This window comes from Sarcophilus harrisii, chromosome 2 (genome assembly GCF_902635505.1).
Source record: "Sarcophilus harrisii chromosome 2, mSarHar1.11, whole genome shotgun sequence".
In the NCBI taxonomy this organism is placed as follows: Eukaryota; Metazoa; Chordata; class Mammalia; order Dasyuromorphia; family Dasyuridae; genus Sarcophilus; species Sarcophilus harrisii.
In genome coordinates, this window is record NC_045427.1 from 432,799,391 (window position 1) to 432,818,587 (window position 19,197).

Below are 19,197 nucleotides of genomic sequence, written 5' to 3' on the forward strand. Positions count from 1 at the left end.
GACAGGGCCCAGGAAGAGAAGGAACCAGCACCCTGGGAGTGCGGAAATAGTAGGGCAGAAGTGCTTCTCTGTCTGCAGGCACTTGCAGGAGGGTGGTGCTCTTGGATTGGGATTCCTGGTCAGAGGGGAGAACTGAAGGGAAGCCTGAGGCACTATCCTCCACCTCACAATTAGTGATGTTTACACTAATATCTCTTATTAAAAGAAAATGAACTGACAAAGAAGAAAGAATGTCATCATTGAAACATTATGGGAAGACCAGGAATCATCTTCAGAGGAGGACACCTTAGCAAAAAAAAAAAAAAAGCTTCTACCCCCAAAGAGTAATGTGAAATGGATCCCTGAGCAGAATTTATAGAACTCAAAAAAAGTTTAAAAATCAAATGAGAAACATTGAAGAAAAACTAAAGAAAAATAAATAAAAAACCATCCAAGAAAAACAAGATTATGAAAAAAAAAAGTTAACCAATTAGAAAAGGAGGTACAGTCTCAAAGATGATAATAATTCTTTTAAAATTAGAATTGAGGAAGGGGAAGCTATGAGACACCAAGAAATAACAAAACAGATTATAAAGAATGAGAAAATAAAACAGAATGTGAAACATAAGAGAAGCGACAAATGTGGAGAACAAATCAAAAAAATATAAGAATAATTGGACTGCCAGAAAGTTGTGACCAAAAAAAGAACTTTGACACAATAATGCAGAAAATAGTCCAAGAAAATTGACCTTAAGTGATAGAATATGAGTCTAAAGTAGAAATAGAAAAAAAAAAATTCACTAATCATCTCAAAGAAATCCTTTGTGGAAAATACACAGGAATATTATTGCCAAATTTTGAAACCCCCAGATCAAAAAGAAAAATTTGCAAGAAACAAGGGGAAAAAAAAAATTCAAATACACAGGAGCTACAATTAAAATTGTATAAAACTTATCTGCAGCTATTATAAAAGACTGCAGGTCCTGGATCATATCTACCAACAATCAAAAGAGCTAAGTCTATGGCCAAAAATATATACAATATATATGTATATATTATATAAAATATAATATAAAATTTTTATAATTTTAAATGAGAAAAAGTGGACATTCAATGAACTTGCAGATTTTCCAGACTTTTATCAACCAAAGCCAAACAGAAATTTTAACATTAAGAGCCAATATGAAAGATCAGTTTTAAGGAATTTAATATGGACAAACTGTTTAACATGGACAAATTATATTTTCATATATGTATATGTTTAAGATTCACATCAACAGGATAGTTCAAAAGTAAGATTGGCAGAATTAAGGTAAAAGTAGTAATCATGTAATACAAATGATGTGCAGAGGAAGAATAGACAGAGTCACTAGAAGGGGGTGGAAGGCTCATAGTTATGAAAACCTATTCATATTGCAAAGGGGTTCAATAGGTAATACTACATATATGCCATGAAAGGTTTAGCACCCTCCAAAATTTATAAAGAAATAAGGGGGAAGAAATGAGTAGATCGGGAAGCAATGGTGAGGGAAGACGACAAAGGAGGGATCCTCGGATGGGGGGAAGTTAAATAATACTAAAGCAAGTTAGGGAGCAGAATTTAAAGAGTCAGCAGAGATAGAAAAGATGTGTGTGTGTGTGTGTGTGTATAGAGGAGGTGTATGTGAACATGTATATATGAGTATATGTATATATGTAAATATATCTTTTCTTAACTGTAGCTTGCTTGGGGGTGAAAGGGGAAAAAGGGGGTAAAATAATAAAGTAAATAAGGTACTCAGCAGAGAACCAAAGAACAATTCACAAGGAAGTAAAGAAAAAGTGGACATTTATGAATATAATTTCTTCTATTATCATATACTTTCTACTATCATCATATTTTCTGGCAATTTGTGATTATATATTTTGAATCCTCCCTGATGTTCTGCTGGTCATATGACAATGTTCTCTTTTCTTTTGCCTTATTTTGTTTTGTTTTTCTTTTTTTTTCTTTTTTTTCAAATAAAATAAATTTAATTTAAAAATGTTTTTATCTCCAAAAAAAAGAAATACTTTACCTATCCATCTACCCTTCCATACTTACAGAATTTCTACCTTAGAACCTAACTCAAATGTTACCTTCACTTTGTCTGTACTATTCCATTCAGGTCTCATACATAATTTTGCCCAAAGACTTGAGTTTAAGTCCAAAACCTGATTCCGATAGTCACTAATTTTTTTACATCTCTGAGACTGAATTCTTTATCTTTTAAATAAGAATATCTTAAAGGTCTATGGTAAGGAAAACATTTTGTTAAGACTTAAAGGTCTAAAGAAATTGGAGTTATCTTTATTTTGTATTAATTTATTAACATTAATGAATTGACACATAATTAATTATGTATGAATTATATACTAATGCACAATGTCAGGCATCTTCAGTTGGCACAAAAGAAAGTAGGACAGCAGTCTAAGACACAGCTACATTAATTAACAGATATCCATGAAAGCAGCCCAACTCCTAAAGAATTCCATCCACTCCTGTGTTCAACCTTATCATCTTTATAACTGGCATGTCCAGATATATCTGGGATTTGCTTTCCCTAAAATTGGTACATTTTCAAAACGTCTCAGTTCTGTTTGCCTCAGTATAAAACTACATAGTCCCTAAAAAATCTTTAGGCCATCTACAACTAAATCTATTTCCTGGACAATATTAGTTGCCTGAATTGCAGTTTTATTTTCCAAAACCAAACCAAGATAAGAGTCCCAATATAGCAATGAAGTTCTTATAGAAGTACATGCATTAAATTGACATTTTATATGTGTATGTATGAATACATATACATACACATATATACATACATGTGTACACACATTTTTTTTAATACATAAGTAGATCAACTTTGTGTAAAGCTCTACCAGCATTACTTAAAATCTCTGATTTGAGAATGGATAATAATTGTATTTTTATGTCTCCAATCCTACCTAAATTTTTCTATTTCTCACAGCACCTAGTACAAAGCCCTGTAAATCATAGACACGTAGCAAATACTTGTCAAATAAATTAATAAACTTAAAGTCACTTCAAAACTCGCTAAAGTTAAAAAGTTTGCATGTTCAGAGAAATAAGTTTCAATCATCTGGTGCTATTAGTATACAGAATTCTCTAACAAGGGCAAATAAAAAGAATTCTCCCTGTGCTCTCATTTACTCTAATTTTCCCAATTTCCCTCTCCTCCCAATACTTCATCCCTTTCCCTCCCTCTCTCCTCTCTCTCTCTGTCTGTCTCTGTCTCTCTCTCTCTCTCTCTCTCTCTCTCTCTCTCATTCTCTTCCCCATTTCTCCTTCCTTGATCATCTGAATAATTGAATATAGTTCTGCCAAGAAAGAGGGGAAAGATCTAATGCAATTTAGAGGTTATTTCTAGTCTTGGAAGGTGACTTACCTAAGATAACCTTGTCAATGAGTGGTAGAACCTTACTTGCATCCAGGTCATTCAGAAATAATACTCTTTTTACTTTACTCTTAGAAACTCCTCTCTCCATTCCCCAGTCCCAGAACCCCACCCCACCCCCCAGTAATGGGTTAGCTGGATTCTGACCTCTTTCTCCTTCATAAACTTCACTGGCGTTATCTCAGTCTCTGGCACATGTACCCGTTCCTTTGGTTTATAGGCCTTTCCAACGATGTCGCTTCTCTGAAACAATCATAGATACATGTGAAGATTTGAAAGAGTAATTGGAGTTCTTGAAGAACCCTAAGACCTAGACCCCCATCTCACCAGAATCCCAGAAGTCTTCCATTTTATCCAAGAGTCCTCTACCCCTTCACCAGCTTCGACAGACCCCAGTATACTCTCCTCAGCCAATTTCCTTAGTTTGTCCATGGCCTCTGGAGACTTGCTGTGCAGAAGGGACATCAGCTTTATCTGATCCTTCCGCTGCTGTGTCAGGATTTTAGTGTAGTCATCATCTTTGCTAAGGTAAAAATGATTCAGGGTCAGTACCTAACTTCTCCTACTACCCTTTTCCAGGCTAAGGTTGCAAGAAAAGCCTGAAAAAGGAGAGTAGTCTTTTAAAATATGTCCCATAAGTTTCCCAGAGGGTTCTTTTCCCACATCATCCCATTTTTTCAGATCTTGCCACTTCATTTCCAAGGCTCACCCATCCTCCTCAAAATCCTCCCAATTCAACCCACTATGAGCTCTCCCTCATCTAAACCTCTGTAGTCCTTACTGTCTGAACCATATATTTTATATCAATACTGTGCAGAGAAGGATGTAATGGTTAAATACCCAGTGCTGGTAGTCTTGATTATCGAAAGTGACAAACTCGTAGGGGCAAAAAGCAAACATGCACATACAAAGTGCATAAGCCAAATACTTCTTGGATTGAGTTACAAATATAGCCGATTTAGAGGTGGTTACATCATTTGGTGTGAGATAGTGCCCTGTGTTGGATAAAGAGCTGGACCTGGAACCAAGAAGGCCTAAGTTTAAATCCTGTCTCTATTTGACACATTCTCTCTTTCTCAGAGTTGCATAACTTGAAAAATCACTAACTTCTCAGTGCCCCAGGCAATACCAAGACTATAAATTGTAGATAAGGTGTCCACTCTACCTTGGTAGAGGTTATTTTCTCATCCAGGATTCAACACAGAAATATTAGAACACATGTCTCAGCCCAGCTCCAAATCAAATTAAAGGTTTTGGGAAAAGGAACCTGTGTGCCATATCAAGTTTGGTGATTTTTTTCTGCCCGCCCTCCCTTCTTGTTAGTCTAGAGATGTTTGGAGTTGGTCTACTCACTCAGAGACCTTCTTTATTTCAGGCATTTCTGTCGTTTCTATGACAGATGATTTGGGGGAGTAGTCAATCGTTCCTGGAGGCACAAGCCTTCTCCAAATGCTCAAGCCAAAGGTTCCTAAGATTTAACTCAAATAAGTTCAGTAACTGGAATTGACATCTGCCTACCCTCCTTCCACCCCTCTCTGACTCTGAGGAGAACCCCACTACCCAGCCTTTCTTCCTTCCACCCTTGTACCCGATTCCACATCCCCTCTCTATTTGGCTATCCTCAGAGTGGCCATCAGTCTGTCATATGAGCCTCCAAAGCTCAGAAAGAACTAGATCAGAAGTCAGATGACTCCTGCTTTGCTATATGTCTTTACGTAAATCATAAAACCACTTTGGGTTTGAATTAACTATCTGGAAAATGTGGGTGGGTTGACCAAACCAGGATAGTGAAATACAAAGAAGCAATACAACAAACTTTTAGGAGAAAAAGCAAATGGGCACATAAAGTACATAAGCCAAATAACACTTCTTGGATCAAGTTACAAATATAGTTCCTACCACAGTTACTCTAACAATACTCTATAAAGAATAGCAATTGGGAGATTGAAGGAGAAACCATAGTTGGTTACTTTTTCCTACCAAGATCAAAATTCAGCCTACAGACAAATGACCAGAATAGAAAATATGAAATATGGTTGGGTGGACCACAAATCTGGACTCAGTGCCTAGAGCTCTGAGCTAGGCCCATACCACCGGAATGACCAGAACTAATCACAGGTAGCCCAGGACCCAGAATCCAGATCAATAAGCACAAGGTTTCTCTCAAGAGTAATTGAGAGCAGGGACTCAGCACACCAGAGCTCAGAGCTTCGGCAGCAGTGTGGAGCGACCCAGAGCTGTTTACAAACTCAATCCTGAGCCCATGCCACCAGTTTAGGGTCTTACAGAGGGATTAACAGCATAGTTTCATTGCCCATAGTCCCTTGTTGTGGTCATGCAGGAGAGATCAAAGATTTTTTATCCTGCTGGGAACTGCTGTGGGAAGGTGGACAGAAGGTGTCTCCCAATGGGACCAAGATTGCAGACTAGGAACAAAGCTCCCAACTAAACCAGCAATACCAGGTTGCCTACAGAGAGACTGATGGAAGAATGAATAAACAAAAAAAGACAAAGAACTATTATAATAGCAGGGATGCCCAAGACACAAACTTACAAAAGAAAATAACTCCAAAACACCTAAAAGCAGAGCCTCAAAGAAAAACACAGCTTGTCCACAAGATCAGTGAAAATTCCTAGAAGAAATTATGCAGGAGCTTTTTTACAAAGTTTTAAAATTAGGCTACAAATAAAACGAGAGTTAAAGAGGAAAAATGTTTTAAAAGGAGAATTAAGGAGGAAAAACTTGGAAAGAGAATTAACAAATTACCAGTAGAGGTAAAAATTTTACTCAAGTAAAAATCTTCATAAAAATCAGAATGGATCAAAAAGAAATTAATGATTCTAAGAAAAAAGAAATATTGAAACAAAGTCAAAAGATTTAAAAATAAAAGAAAATGCAAGTTATCTCATATCCAAAACTACTGACCTGGAGAACAGATCAAGGAGAATAACTTAGGAATCATAAGAGTGCCTATAATCCCTGACCAAAATAGATCTGGATATTGTATTTCAAAAAAAAAAATCAAAGAAAACTGCCCAGGCAGCTTACAGCAAGAGGGCAAAATGAAAACAGAAAGCATACATTGCTCATCTTTTGAAAGAAACCCCAAAATTAATATCATAGCAAAATCCAGAGCTTCCAGGTTAAAGAAAAAAATGTGGCAAGGAGCCAGAAAAAAAAAAGTTCAAGTACCAAGGCACCACAATCAGAATCGCATAAAATTTAACAGCTACCACTCTAAACAAACAGACATAAGACAGTATTTCAAAAGGCCAAAGGTAGAGGCTTACAATGAAGAATAACTTACCCATAAAAACTGAGTATCATGCTACAAGGGGGGGGAAGACAGATTTTTATTGAATGAATTTTAATATTTCCAAGCATTCCTGATTTTTAAAATAGAGCTTAGTAGAAACTTTGAAATAAAAAATATAAAAAGAAACAAACAGTAAATACAAATGAGTAATTAAGTGAATTAATTGTGGAGGAGGGAAGAGATAATACAAGCATCCCTTAAGAACTAAAATATCATTAGAGGATATATAGGGAATCACCCAGGAGAGGTTTCTTCTATGTTATGATGATCCTGAAAGAAGAAATTATAGAGAATGGGAAGAATGCAGTCGGGGGGCGGGGGAAGAAGAAGCAAGAAATGAAAGAAGATTACATCATAATTGTCATGATGGCACAAGTAAAAATTTTTATAAATGAGGAAGGGGGGAGGGTATCAATTGTATCTCAATTTCATCTGAATTCATCAAAGGAAGGCAGAATATACATACATAAAACATACATACAAATAAAAAGTTTGGTATACAAATACAATCAACTCAATAGAGAAATAGGAGGAAACAGAGAGGAGAGAAAGGTGATAAATGAAAAAGAGGGTAAATAGAGAATAAAGATTAATTATAAGCATAACAATTCCTAAATTGGAGGGGAGTTCTTTTTGTGATGACAGAGAACTGGAAAATAAGACAGTCCCCATCAATTGGGAAACAGCTAAACAAATTATGCTATACAAATGTAATGTAAAATATTATGCTTTAAGAAATGAATTCTTCATTTCAGAGAAAAATTGGAAGACCTGTAAGGACTGAAATACAAAGTGAAGGTCACAATTGTAATTACAAACAATTTTGAAACACTTAAGAACTCTGATTAATATAATGATCAGTCATGATTCCAGGGGAAAGAGAATGATGAATGCTCCTACCTCATAATAGACATATCAATAAGATTAATATGCAGAATGAGGCACACATTTTAAATGTGACCAATATCACACTGTCTTGCTTGACTATGCAAGAAGTTTTTCTTTTCTTTTTTTCCAGTGGAAGAAGGAAGAAGTAAATAATGTTTTTTAAACAGGAAATGGGAGTATGGTATAAAATTTTTAACAGGAAAAAAAATGTGAGGAAGGGGAAACTAAGGATAGAAATTTTTTTAAAAATTAGGATCTATATAGTACTTAGTACAGAGCCTAGCACATACTCTGCAGTTAATAAATGCTTTGCAATTGCAATTAACCTTTCTCTCTTAGGCTGAGCACACAGGCTGCTGGATTGCAGGATGCAGAGGGGTCTCCATGACAGTTTAGAGATTTCCCACAAGTAAAATGTCCTATGCTGGGATGGCCTCCATCCCCAGAGATGATCTTCTAGGTCATCTTAGCCATAAGATAACTATGATGTTATCATAATTGTCATGATGGCACAAGTAAAAATTTTTATAAATGAGGAAGGGGGGAGGGTATCAATAAAATTGTATCTCAATTTCTACTTTCTACTATCCAAATAATGTCTTCTTCTTTTCTAATCCTCATAACTATCTTGAAATGGACACCAAGGAAAGTTATTTTTAGAGGGAAAAAAAGCCGATGTCCAAAAAGGTAATTTGGACTGTTCAATCACAACATGATTTAGTACAAGGCAGGAGTAGAACTCAGGTCTCTCCATGCAATGTTCTATCTAAAGTACATTGATTAGAAACTGGAAACTGAATGGATGTCCATCAATTGGAGAATGGCTGAATAAATTGTGATATATGAATATTATGGAATATTACTTTTCTGTAAGAAATGAACAACAGGATGATTTCAGAAAGGCCTGGAGAGACTTACACGAACTGATGCTGAGTGAAATGAGCAGGACCAGGAGATCATTATATACTTCAACAACAATACTATACGATGACCAGTTCTGATGGACCTGGCCATCCTCAGCAACGAGATCAAACAAATCATTTCCAATGGAGCAGTAATGAACTGAACCAGCTATGCCCAGAGAAAGAACTTTGGGAGATAACTAAAAACCATTACATTGAATTCCCAATCCCTATATTTATGCCCACCTGCATTTTTTATTTTCTTCACAAGCTAATTGTACAATATTTCAGAGTCTGATTCTTTTTATACAGCAAAATAATGTTTTGGTCATGTATACTTATTGTGTATCTAATTTATATTTTAATGTATTTAACATCTACCGGTCATCCTTCCATCTAGGGGAGGGGGTGGGGGGTAAGAGGTGAAAAATTGGAACAAGAGGTTTGGCAATTGTTGACGCTGTAAAGTTATCCATGCATATAACCTGTAAATAAAAGGCTATTAAATAAAGAAAAAAGAAAATAAGTTATACCAAAAATAAATAAATAAATAAAGTACATTGCTAAACTCCACGAATTACTTTAGGTTAGAAAACAGTAAAAGGGAAAATGAAAAATCCTCTGGGCTACAAATAGAAGCTTCTTCTGCACCCCACTCTACCCCTATCAAAACCTGAAATCATAGTCAAAAAGGAAAAAAAAAATGGTTCCTGATGTCTGTTACTTATTCCGCAACATCCAAACTGTAATTCAACTTATCATTTAAAATGTTACGCTGCTGCCACTTTGCTACAACTTTAGGCTATGCCATTGACAACCTGAAAGCATACAGCAGTCACACACCAAGCCCCAAACTATTGTGTGTAGGGTCACACACCAAATCCCAGTGACTACTGGCCTCTGGCAATCTGCCAATTTTCCTCATAGAGATCAATTGGGACACTTGGGAAATCCCTACCCAAAGTCATCACAAACTTGTAAAAAGCAAAGTCAGAAATCTGAAAATGCTTTGAAAATTGTGAGATGTCAGATACAATGTAAGGTGTTATTAATAGTCCTATAGAGAGAAAAAACTAAGAGAAACCCCACCCACACATACACATCTCTACCAAAAGAGTCATACAACTCATTCCCAAGAAAAACAGAAATAACTTTTGAGTCATCTAGAGTATTTTTGGCAGTATCAACTGGAGGGTGGATGAGGTAGATTAATTGTGCTAATCATCTCCTGGGATAACCAAGATTGAATAAATTGAGTTTAGGGAACAAGAATAGATTATGAAGACACATGCACAACAACCTGATTTGCTATCCCATAATATTGATAGAACATGGCTACATGTTAGGGTTAACCACAAACAGTGCTTACAAAATAGCAACAATTATTCTAATAGGGACAGAGTAAAGGAAGCTGACAAACACAGCCAAGGATTCAAAAGAACTCATATGAATGGGTAAATATATTATAGTGTATTAATGTAATAGAATTACATTGTGCCATAAGAATTGATGAAAAGAATGATTTTAAACAAACCTAAAAAGACTTAAATTAATTGATGTAGAGTGGACCAATTTATATCTGTTTAACTTTGAAAGAATTAAGAACTCTGATCAATGAAATGATCAGTCACAATTCCAGAAAATTAATGATGAAATATAGCACCCACCTCCTGACAAAGAAGCTGGACTCAAGATGCAGAGTAAAATATGCATTTTTAGACATAATTAATTCAGGAATATGTTTTGCTTAATTATGCATATTTATTACAAGGGTTTTATTTTTCTTCTCTTTTCTATTTTCTTTTTGAGAGGAGGAAGTTGAAGGAAGATAAAATAAAATGCTTGTTAATTGGAAAAAAAAAAAAAAAAAGATTCCCCCAAAAGTATTCATACCAATAGCCTCGCCAGAGATCTTCCAGGCCTTGACATTAAAGTCTGCACCAGCACTGATGACCACATGGAAATGCTCCCCAAAGGCAATATCAGTCACCCCCTTATCATGAGCCTTCCAGGAAATCAGGAGCTCTGGAGGGATTAGGGAAACAACATGGCCACCAAATACCTATGGAAGACAGATCAGGTTCATGATTCAAGTGTTTATTAGTGACACAAGCTTGGGTCCTTAAAATCTTCTGTTCAAGGATCTTGTAATGGGGAAAATGGAAACTCAAAGAAGTGAAGCCCTTTAATTGAAAACAATTAATAATTTAGCATTGATTTAAAGAAAATCAGGAATTGTAGTCTCTAAATGGCTCTAGCAATTCTCTGTGTAAAGTGATATGGTGCAAGTAATTCTTTCTGTACCTTGGTATATTTGTCTATAAAATGGAAAGATAAGCCATATTCATATTCATCCATAAACCATCAGGATTTTTGTGAAGATAAAATACTAGATTATAATGTTTCTTGGGTAAGATAAATTTTGCCTTTTTGACTTTGAATTCCCTAGAATGTCCAGTAAAGCAACTATATAAAACATAGTGAACACTTAAGTATCTGATCAATAAATAAGGATTTTTAAATTTTATTATATTCTAGACATTTTGCTAAACATAGGAAATACAAAGACATTAAGCAAACAGACCCTCAAGGAAATTATGCTTGTTGAATGAATGAATGTAATTATAAAATAGGACTAAATATACCTGGAAAGGTAGAATTCTAAAGTTAAATTATCCTAAATAATAAATCTAGTGTCTGCTTATACAAAAGGAATTATAGGGTGCAGCTAGTGGTGCAGTAGATAGAGCACAAGCCCTGAAGTCAGGAGGGCCTGAGTTCAAATCTGATCTCAGACATTTCACACTTCCTAGCTGTGTGTCCCTGGGCAAGTCTATTTAACCCCAATTGCCTGGGGAGGGGGGGGGGGTGCAAAAAGAATTATACTAAATTTAAGTCCTGAAAAGGAAATTATTAATTAGATACAAAATTAGAATAATCAGAAAATTGATATGTGGGCCCACTCTAAGGAAACCCACTGTCCTAAAGTCCAGATTTGTATAATAAGTAAATGACATGGTAACAATTCACTTTCTTTCATTTTGGAAGTACAGGTTTTACTAGCGCTCAGCACCCAGAGCTTTGGCCTGCTCTGTTTTCCAGTCCTGGAAAGTTGACCCACCTTAGGTAACCTGGGAGCTCCCCATAGTGATCCAAACTTATTATGTACAACTCATCTGCATAGCTCACTGCAGCTCAGCATTCAAGGGAATATTCATCCAGAATCCCTTTTACCTCTTCAGTCTCTGGGAGTTCCTGTTGTGTTTCCACTCGATTATATGTAGGAATTAAATTCCGATAAATATTTTCCTGAGCAAGTCTTTCTTCCCAGACAAGGGATATCTTCTGTTCATTGGGCAGTTTACAATAATCCTTGATGTCCCAGATCTAGGATCAGAAGTTCAATGAGTAATCCTGCTTGAATCCATTTTGACAAGTTTCTATTACCCAAGTCCTTTCCTTTGTCTCTCTCCCTCCCAAATCCAAGCCCTCAGAGCTCCAACCCCATTACTGAACAAAGAGTAAAAATCTCAGTTTTAAGTCATGGCCAGGGAAGAAAATACTAGCCAATAGAAGAGTCAGTGTAAGGCAGCCCAATCCATAGTACTCATTCCTACATTGTGAATAGTTGCTGGATGTTGCTGAGGAATGGAAATATCAGTTCAACCTACCATGACACAATTCAGCATACAAGATCTCTTTCCTTACTTCTTGCTTGGCTTTTTTTTTTTTTTTTTTTTTTTTGGCCTTCTTTTCCCCCCTTCCCCCCTTCCAAGGTTAGGATCAAACAAGGTAAAATCTGAAACCCCTTGGAGCTAAGTGAATGCTTGAAAAGATATTGCCTAGAAGCAGCTCTGTTCCCTTGCTCTCAGTATAATCCTTTTTTTTTGGGGGGGGGAGCTCTAAAAATTCTGGAGACATTCTTCCTCAAGTTAAAACATCTTAAAGTCCCCTGAAAAATGTTTCAAGATAGACTTAACCTCTTCCAGAATCCAGTAAAAGCAACAAAGTAAACATCAGCACTTGAAAGAAAAATGATAACTGCCTTAGATCTAGTTATAATCATCTCAAAAGAGTCATTCAGTGTGCATCAATAGTCCAATAAACACTTAGCACAATGCACTGCATTAGTTGACAAACTGCTTCAGATTACTACCTGTCTAAACGACACACAAGATGTATTACACATTTGCATCACCATAGTTCATTCATATTCATAAGCAAACATGCATAATAGCAAACCATGCAAATCAACAATACACTATTGACAAGCCTTTAAAAATAACAGCATATCTAAGCAGCTGGGTGGCACAGTGGATATAGTGTTGGACCTGGACCCAAAACTTACCTCCCACACTTCAAATCTGGTTTATATCACTTTTCTCAGTCCCTCATCAACTATCTGCTTGCTCTCACTGCTAATCGAGCAGAGACAACTGAGGCAGAAAACATTGGTTCAATAAGAACTGCAGGTTTGATGTTTCATGAAAATCTCAAAATGTCAGTTTTTGCCACTATATGTAGTCTAGCTCCCTAAGTGCCACATTCACAGGACATCTAGATGCTGATTAGTCTTTTCTGGCTCATAATGAATGTTGAATTTATAGTTAGTGATGTTCTTTTCTAGCTCTAGCAAACAGCAGCTAACTTGGTACCAGGTCAAGATGTCAGTGAACTATTGGCAGTCCACAAAGGTAATTTAGCTGCATATATATACAGTCTTTGAACTTTTCACTAATTAACAGCCAGCTTCAAGGTCAGGATCAAACAACAGCATTTTGGGCAATTGCCCTTGGTTTTAAAAAGTCTAGAATCCCTCAAGACTTTAAGGACATTAGAAAGGAGGCTTGCCTGTCCATAGGTAGTTCTGCCCTTCTTGGCTCCATGTCCAATTCCTTTTTTGAGGTTCTTCTAAAATGCCAGTTACATTTAAAAACCTTCATTTGAACCTATCATCCCCTTTATACGTTTTTCTCTTTCACAGCCAGATTTGGAGTTGGAAACTGTCTATACTTTTTGCTTCCATGCTTTTCCTTCTCTGTCACTTTTTTACCCTTAAAATCTTGTTGTCTCCATATTCCTCATTCAGACTATTCTCTCCAAAAGTGATTTTTTGAATGCTAAATTCAGTGGCCTCTGCTTTTCATCCTTTCTTTTATATTCTCTGTAGAACTGGGCCCCTTTGTGTGAGTACTCTCCTCTCTGAATTTCCATGACCCTGCTCTCTCCTGGTTCTCTTTTCATCTATCTAGTCTCCTTTGCTAGAGCAGCATCCATGTCCCTCCCACTACATGTGGGATATACCTTGGGGTTCATTTATGGGCCCTTCTCTTTCTACATATTTTGGGAAAATCACAATTTCTCTGGACCTTTCCTTTCCATTTCTAAATGATAACTTCAGGGTCTTTTTCTCCTATATTAGCAATTCCTTATTACACATTCCCCACTAGATCTGTAGATCTCTTAAATTCATCATGCTCCAAACTTTCTGATTTGTGGCCATCTTTTCCTTACCAACTGCCTTATCATCCCAAGAGAAACTTCCATCCTGGATCCTCCCATGAATGCCTCTCCTATACCACTATTTCCTAGAAACTATAACTCACTCTTCTCCTTTCTCTTCAGTTATATTCTCCCTGACAATTCCCTTTTATTCCTCCTCTCTATAAACTATGACCAAATTATCACTGCTACAGTTAGGACATGTCAACTATCCTATAACCAATGAGCTCTTTCCACTTTGTGTCTTGTCTCTACCATAAGAATTGAGGCTTTTGTATTTGTATCCCAATGTGTACAAGGCTTGGCACATAGTAAACTTAATTTTTTTTCATTCATTCTTTCATGATTTAAAAAAAAATGCTTTCTATTATCTGTTTCTGCCAAGGACAGTAACATCCTTCCATGAAGTCCAATTCACAATTTTATTGTAATCTCCAACTCTTTTGCTCTCACCTTCCCTTCACATTCTGGAATTTATCTCTAGATCATAGATTTAAATCTAGAAAGTTCCTTAACAGCTATTAAGCATCTTGCCGTAGAAGGGAGAAGGGAGAAGGAGGAAATAAGCATTTCTATAATGGCTACCATGTGCCAGGCACTGTGTTAAGAACTTTACATATATTATCTCATTTGACCCTCACAAAAATTCCAGAACTAGGTAGTTGCCATTATTATCCCCATTTTACATTTGAGGAAACTGAAGCAAAGAGAGGTTTAAGTGACACTCAGAGTCACACAGCCAGTGTCTACAGCAGGATTTGAACTCAGCTTTTCCTATCTCCAAACTTGGTGCTCTCTCCACTCCCTCCCTCAGCTGCCTAATCAGTTGCCAAGTCTTAGCTGTTTCCTTCCCTTCCTAACTGCACAGCTCTCACATCCGTCCCTTTCTCTTCATTCACAAGCCATCTCCCTATTTTAGGTTCTCTTCATCACTCCCCTTAACTATTATAAAAGACTCCCAATTGTTAATTCTATTTCAAGTCTTTTCCTTTTCTAATCCACCTTCCATACAAGTGCCAAATGGATGTTCCTAACGCAGTCCAATGACGTTACTCCACTGTTCAAAAAGCAGTCTCAAGGATAAAACACAAACTTATCCATTTGGCAGTTAAGCCCCTTCACAATCATTCTAGTCATCCTTTTCCAGTCTTTTTATACTTTATACCCTGTTCACCCTACATTTCTGTCTAAATATTCCCTTTGCTGTTCCCTTCACTCAGTAATTCAATCTCCTGTCTCTGTGTCTTTGAACAGACTACCTCCCTCCCCTGGGACACACCTCCTCATTTCTAATTCATGATTACTAGCTTCCTTCCAGGTTCAGTTTAGTTGCCACCTCCTGTGCAAAACCTGCCCATCCACCCACTCCCAGTAGCTAACCAAATAGTAGCTATTTTGTATGTATTTTGCATATATTTAATTTTTAAGCAATCAACAAAATTTTATCACATGTATGTTACAGGACATCTGCTGCCTTCCCCATGTCAATAAGCACTGAGAAAATAAAGACAAAAGAAATTTTTACCCTTGAAGATAATCTTGGTTTTGTCTTTGGGCCCCCAGTCTACTACAATGATTGGTTTTGTTTGTTTTTTTAAGTGGTTGTTGAACAAATGAACAAAATTGAGGGCATACAAGGAAGGGTTGGCCTTCACAAGAAGGGTAAAGGAGACAGAAATGACAAATTAACTGAAACGATTTCTCTGATCTCTCAGTCCTGAGACCTCACACTTACCTTGAGGTACCCTTTGGAGTCTCCAGTTATTAGTATCCAGTCCTTTTCATCACTGGTCATGGCACCAACAACTGAATCCTGGTATTGATTTTCTGCTGGCTGGAATTTTCCCAGCATGCCCCCTCGGTCATGAATTGACCAGGCATAAATATAGCCATTGCCGGCACTGCTGAGAAGGGTAGCTGTGTGGGGGGTCCGAAGCCGGGTGGGCAGGAAAATGATCTGCAAGGGAGAAATGCTCTTAGATGAGGGCATCTGCTGCCTCCCCCATGCCATCAAAGCCTCTGTGGCAGTGACTCAGACATAGAGAGAGACAGACACCAACTATAGTAAGAAAGACATACACAGTCATACAAGCCATGTAAACAAGACACACATACACACAGCTCTACAAGCAGCAAAAAGGTACATATATACAAATAACTACATAAGGAAAATTAGTGAGAGTCTCATACACATACACACAGGCACATAAACCAAACTGCCACAGCCTAACAGACAGCAAGAAAAGTACAATCATAGTCAAACAACCAATAAGTGGAGCAAACAGTGTTACAAAAGCCACACATAAACGTACAGCGAAAGAGGCACACAATGCAAAGCAAGGGAACTATATAACACAATACAGCCACACAAAGATCAAATGCAAATACACACATAGCTACACATTCAGGAAGAGAAGCATAAACTTTATAAGACACTTATGAAGCAAAAGAAGGAGCTAATATAAAAATAACCATACATGCAACAAGAGAAATACAAAAAGCTACACAACCTGCAAAAGAAGTATACAAAAAAGGAACTACACACCCAGGATGAGACACACATGCAGCTAGACCCACATATATACAACTACCCATGCAAGAAAGGTACACACAGTCACACTTTCAGCAAGAAGAGACAGCATAAAGAGAAACATATCTAAACACAGTCACAAAGGAAGAGACACATAAGCAGACACAAAGACATACATGCACCAAGAAAAACATACACAAACACGTACACACAGCCATACAAGCACCCAGACACATACACACACACACACACACACACACCACGCAGCCATATAAGCAGCAAGAGAATACATATATACTGGCATACAAGCAGCAAGACACAAGCAGTAAGAGAGACTCCCATACATGTGTAGTCACACACACAGCAAGAAAAGCACAGACAGATACAAAGTATTCTCTAGCTGTGTTTGTATATATTTCTTACTACATATGAGACTCTGTACATGCAAGTCTCTTGCTGGGTATGTGACTGGGTTAGGTTTGACAAGCTGTACATAAACACAATCAGACATAGAACAAGAAAAGTGCTCACATAAACAGAGCCACACATATATAAAGAGCCTCATACGTAGCAAGAGATACAAAAACACGTATACACAGCCACACATGCAACAAGATACACATGTATACAGAACCACATAAACAGCAAGAGGCACACATGCAATTCTTATAAATAAACACAGTTACATACAGCAAGTAAAATGCACAATAGTCGAAATCCAAAAGCAGCAAGAGGGAGACACACTGCCACAACATGACATGAGCGGCATGCAAAAACACAGTCACATATGCACACATGAGACACACACACATAGCCAATACATGCAGTAAAAGACATAGACATATATAAATACATTTACACAAGCAGCAAGAAAGAGACACATTGATCACTATTGATTAGAAAAATGTAAATTAAAACAACTCTGAAGTAACACTTTACACCTATCAGATTGTCTAAAATGGAAGAAAAGAAAAAGAAAAATTTAAATGGGGAAAAACACAAAAGGGTAGGGGATTTTTTGGGGTTTGAATATTTATTTGAGATCTTTATTATGCCAAAGGTCCGTTCCTTTAAGTAACATGGTCTAACCAAAGTTTTTTAAAAAAACCAAAAAATCCAAAAAATATTTAACCCCTTTGTGGGAGAGCAAAAATTTTAAACCCAATTAAAGATCACAGAAAGAGACACATAAGCAGCAAAGACATACTATGCACTCTAAGAATAAACACAAGTTACACACAGATACAAGCACCTGACATAAGAACACACACACAACCACGGCAGAAAAATATTAAGAGAAAGAAACATTATACTGCATACAAGCAGTAAGACATGACAGACTCTTCATACATCAACAACAAGAAAAGACAATTTCAATAGGACTCTATGTGTTTAACAAAATTCTGTTACATATCAGAGTAAGAACTGGGGTATGGAATGCTAGTTGAAGCTGCTAATAACACTTGTGAGAACAAGAAAAGTGTAGGAAGGAAGGAACAGAATGAAAGAGCTACACGTAGGAAGAGATAGCAAAAAGATAAGCAAAAGTAACAAGATAGACGAGGTAGGCAAGAACAAAAGAAAGAAGGAAGAATTGTTGAAAAGAAAAGCAAGTTGAAGACAGAAGTAAAAGCACAATATGCAGAAGCAGCCGAGGCAAGCAAAATGAGAAGACATGGAGGATGCAAAAGCAGACATATGAACAGGAATACCAAGTAGAATAAAAGGAGAAAAGATAGTAGAAAGTAGGAAAAGGAGGATTAGAGAAGGAAAGAGACAACAGGAACTTTGATGTAGGAAGAAATGTAAAGGAAGAAAAATGGAAGAGAAGAACAGAGGATAGGAAAATGAAAGGGAGGAAAGGAGAAGGGAAGGAGGAGGAAAGGAAGAAATGAGGAGGAGGAGGAAGTGGAGGAAATGAGGAGAGAGAGGGAGGAAGGAAGGAAAAGAAGGAAGGGAAGGAGAAAATGACAGAATGCTGAAGAAGATGGAAGCAGAACCAGGAAAAAAGAAAAGAGAGATAATAGGATGGATGTAGAAGTAAAATGAAGTAGAAGGCAAGATATGGAAGGAAAGTGAAGGAAAAAAGGAGGGAGGATGAAAATTGGTAAGGAGAAAGGAGGAAAGGAGTAGGAAAAGTAGATATGAAGAGAAGGGAGGAAAGGAGAAGAGAGGGAAGGAAGAAGAGGAGGAAGGAGGGGAGAAGGAAGAAAGAAAGGAAGGAAAGGTGAAGGAAGGAGGAAAGGAAGATTTTGGTTTGAAGAAGGAGGAGGGAAAGAAGGAGGAAAGAAAGGAAGGAAGGGAGGAAGGAAGGAAGGAGGAGAAGGAAGGAGAAGGAAGGAAGGAAGGAAGGAAGGAAGGAAAAGGGAAGGAAGGAAACAGGAGGAAGAAGAAGGAGAGGAAGGAAGGGAAGAGGAGAAGGGAAGGAAGGAGGAAGAAGGAGCGGAAGAGGGAGGAAAGGAGGGAAGAGAAGAAGAGAGGAAAAAGAAATGAGGAAGGTGGAAAGAAGGGAGAGAAGGAGGGAAAGAAGGGAGGGAAGGAGGGAAGGAAGGAAAGAAAGAAGGAGGGAAGGAAAGAAGGAGGGAAGGAAGGAAGGAGGGAAGGAAGGAAGAGGAGGAAGAGGAGGAAGAAGGAAGAGGAGA

General features: G+C 37.2%; 1 protein-coding gene across 1 annotated transcript in view; it reads right to left on the minus strand.

Moving 5' to 3' along the window:
* Nucleotides 1-19,197, minus strand: part of EFCAB8 (EF-hand calcium binding domain 8) — a 143,586-nt gene that overhangs the window by 2,842 nt on the left and 121,547 nt on the right. Inside the window, exons 22-27 of the mRNA XM_031954095.1 lie at nucleotides 15,761-15,982; nucleotides 11,758-11,910; nucleotides 10,417-10,585; nucleotides 4,770-4,884; nucleotides 3,744-3,939; nucleotides 3,564-3,659 (exon numbers count right to left, since the gene is read on the minus strand). Coding sequence (XP_031809955.1) covers nucleotides 3,564-3,659; nucleotides 3,744-3,939; nucleotides 4,770-4,884; nucleotides 10,417-10,585; nucleotides 11,758-11,910; nucleotides 15,761-15,982 — 951 coding nt within the window. The remainder of the gene's footprint in view (nucleotides 1-3,563; nucleotides 3,660-3,743; nucleotides 3,940-4,769; nucleotides 4,885-10,416; nucleotides 10,586-11,757; nucleotides 11,911-15,760; nucleotides 15,983-19,197) is intronic.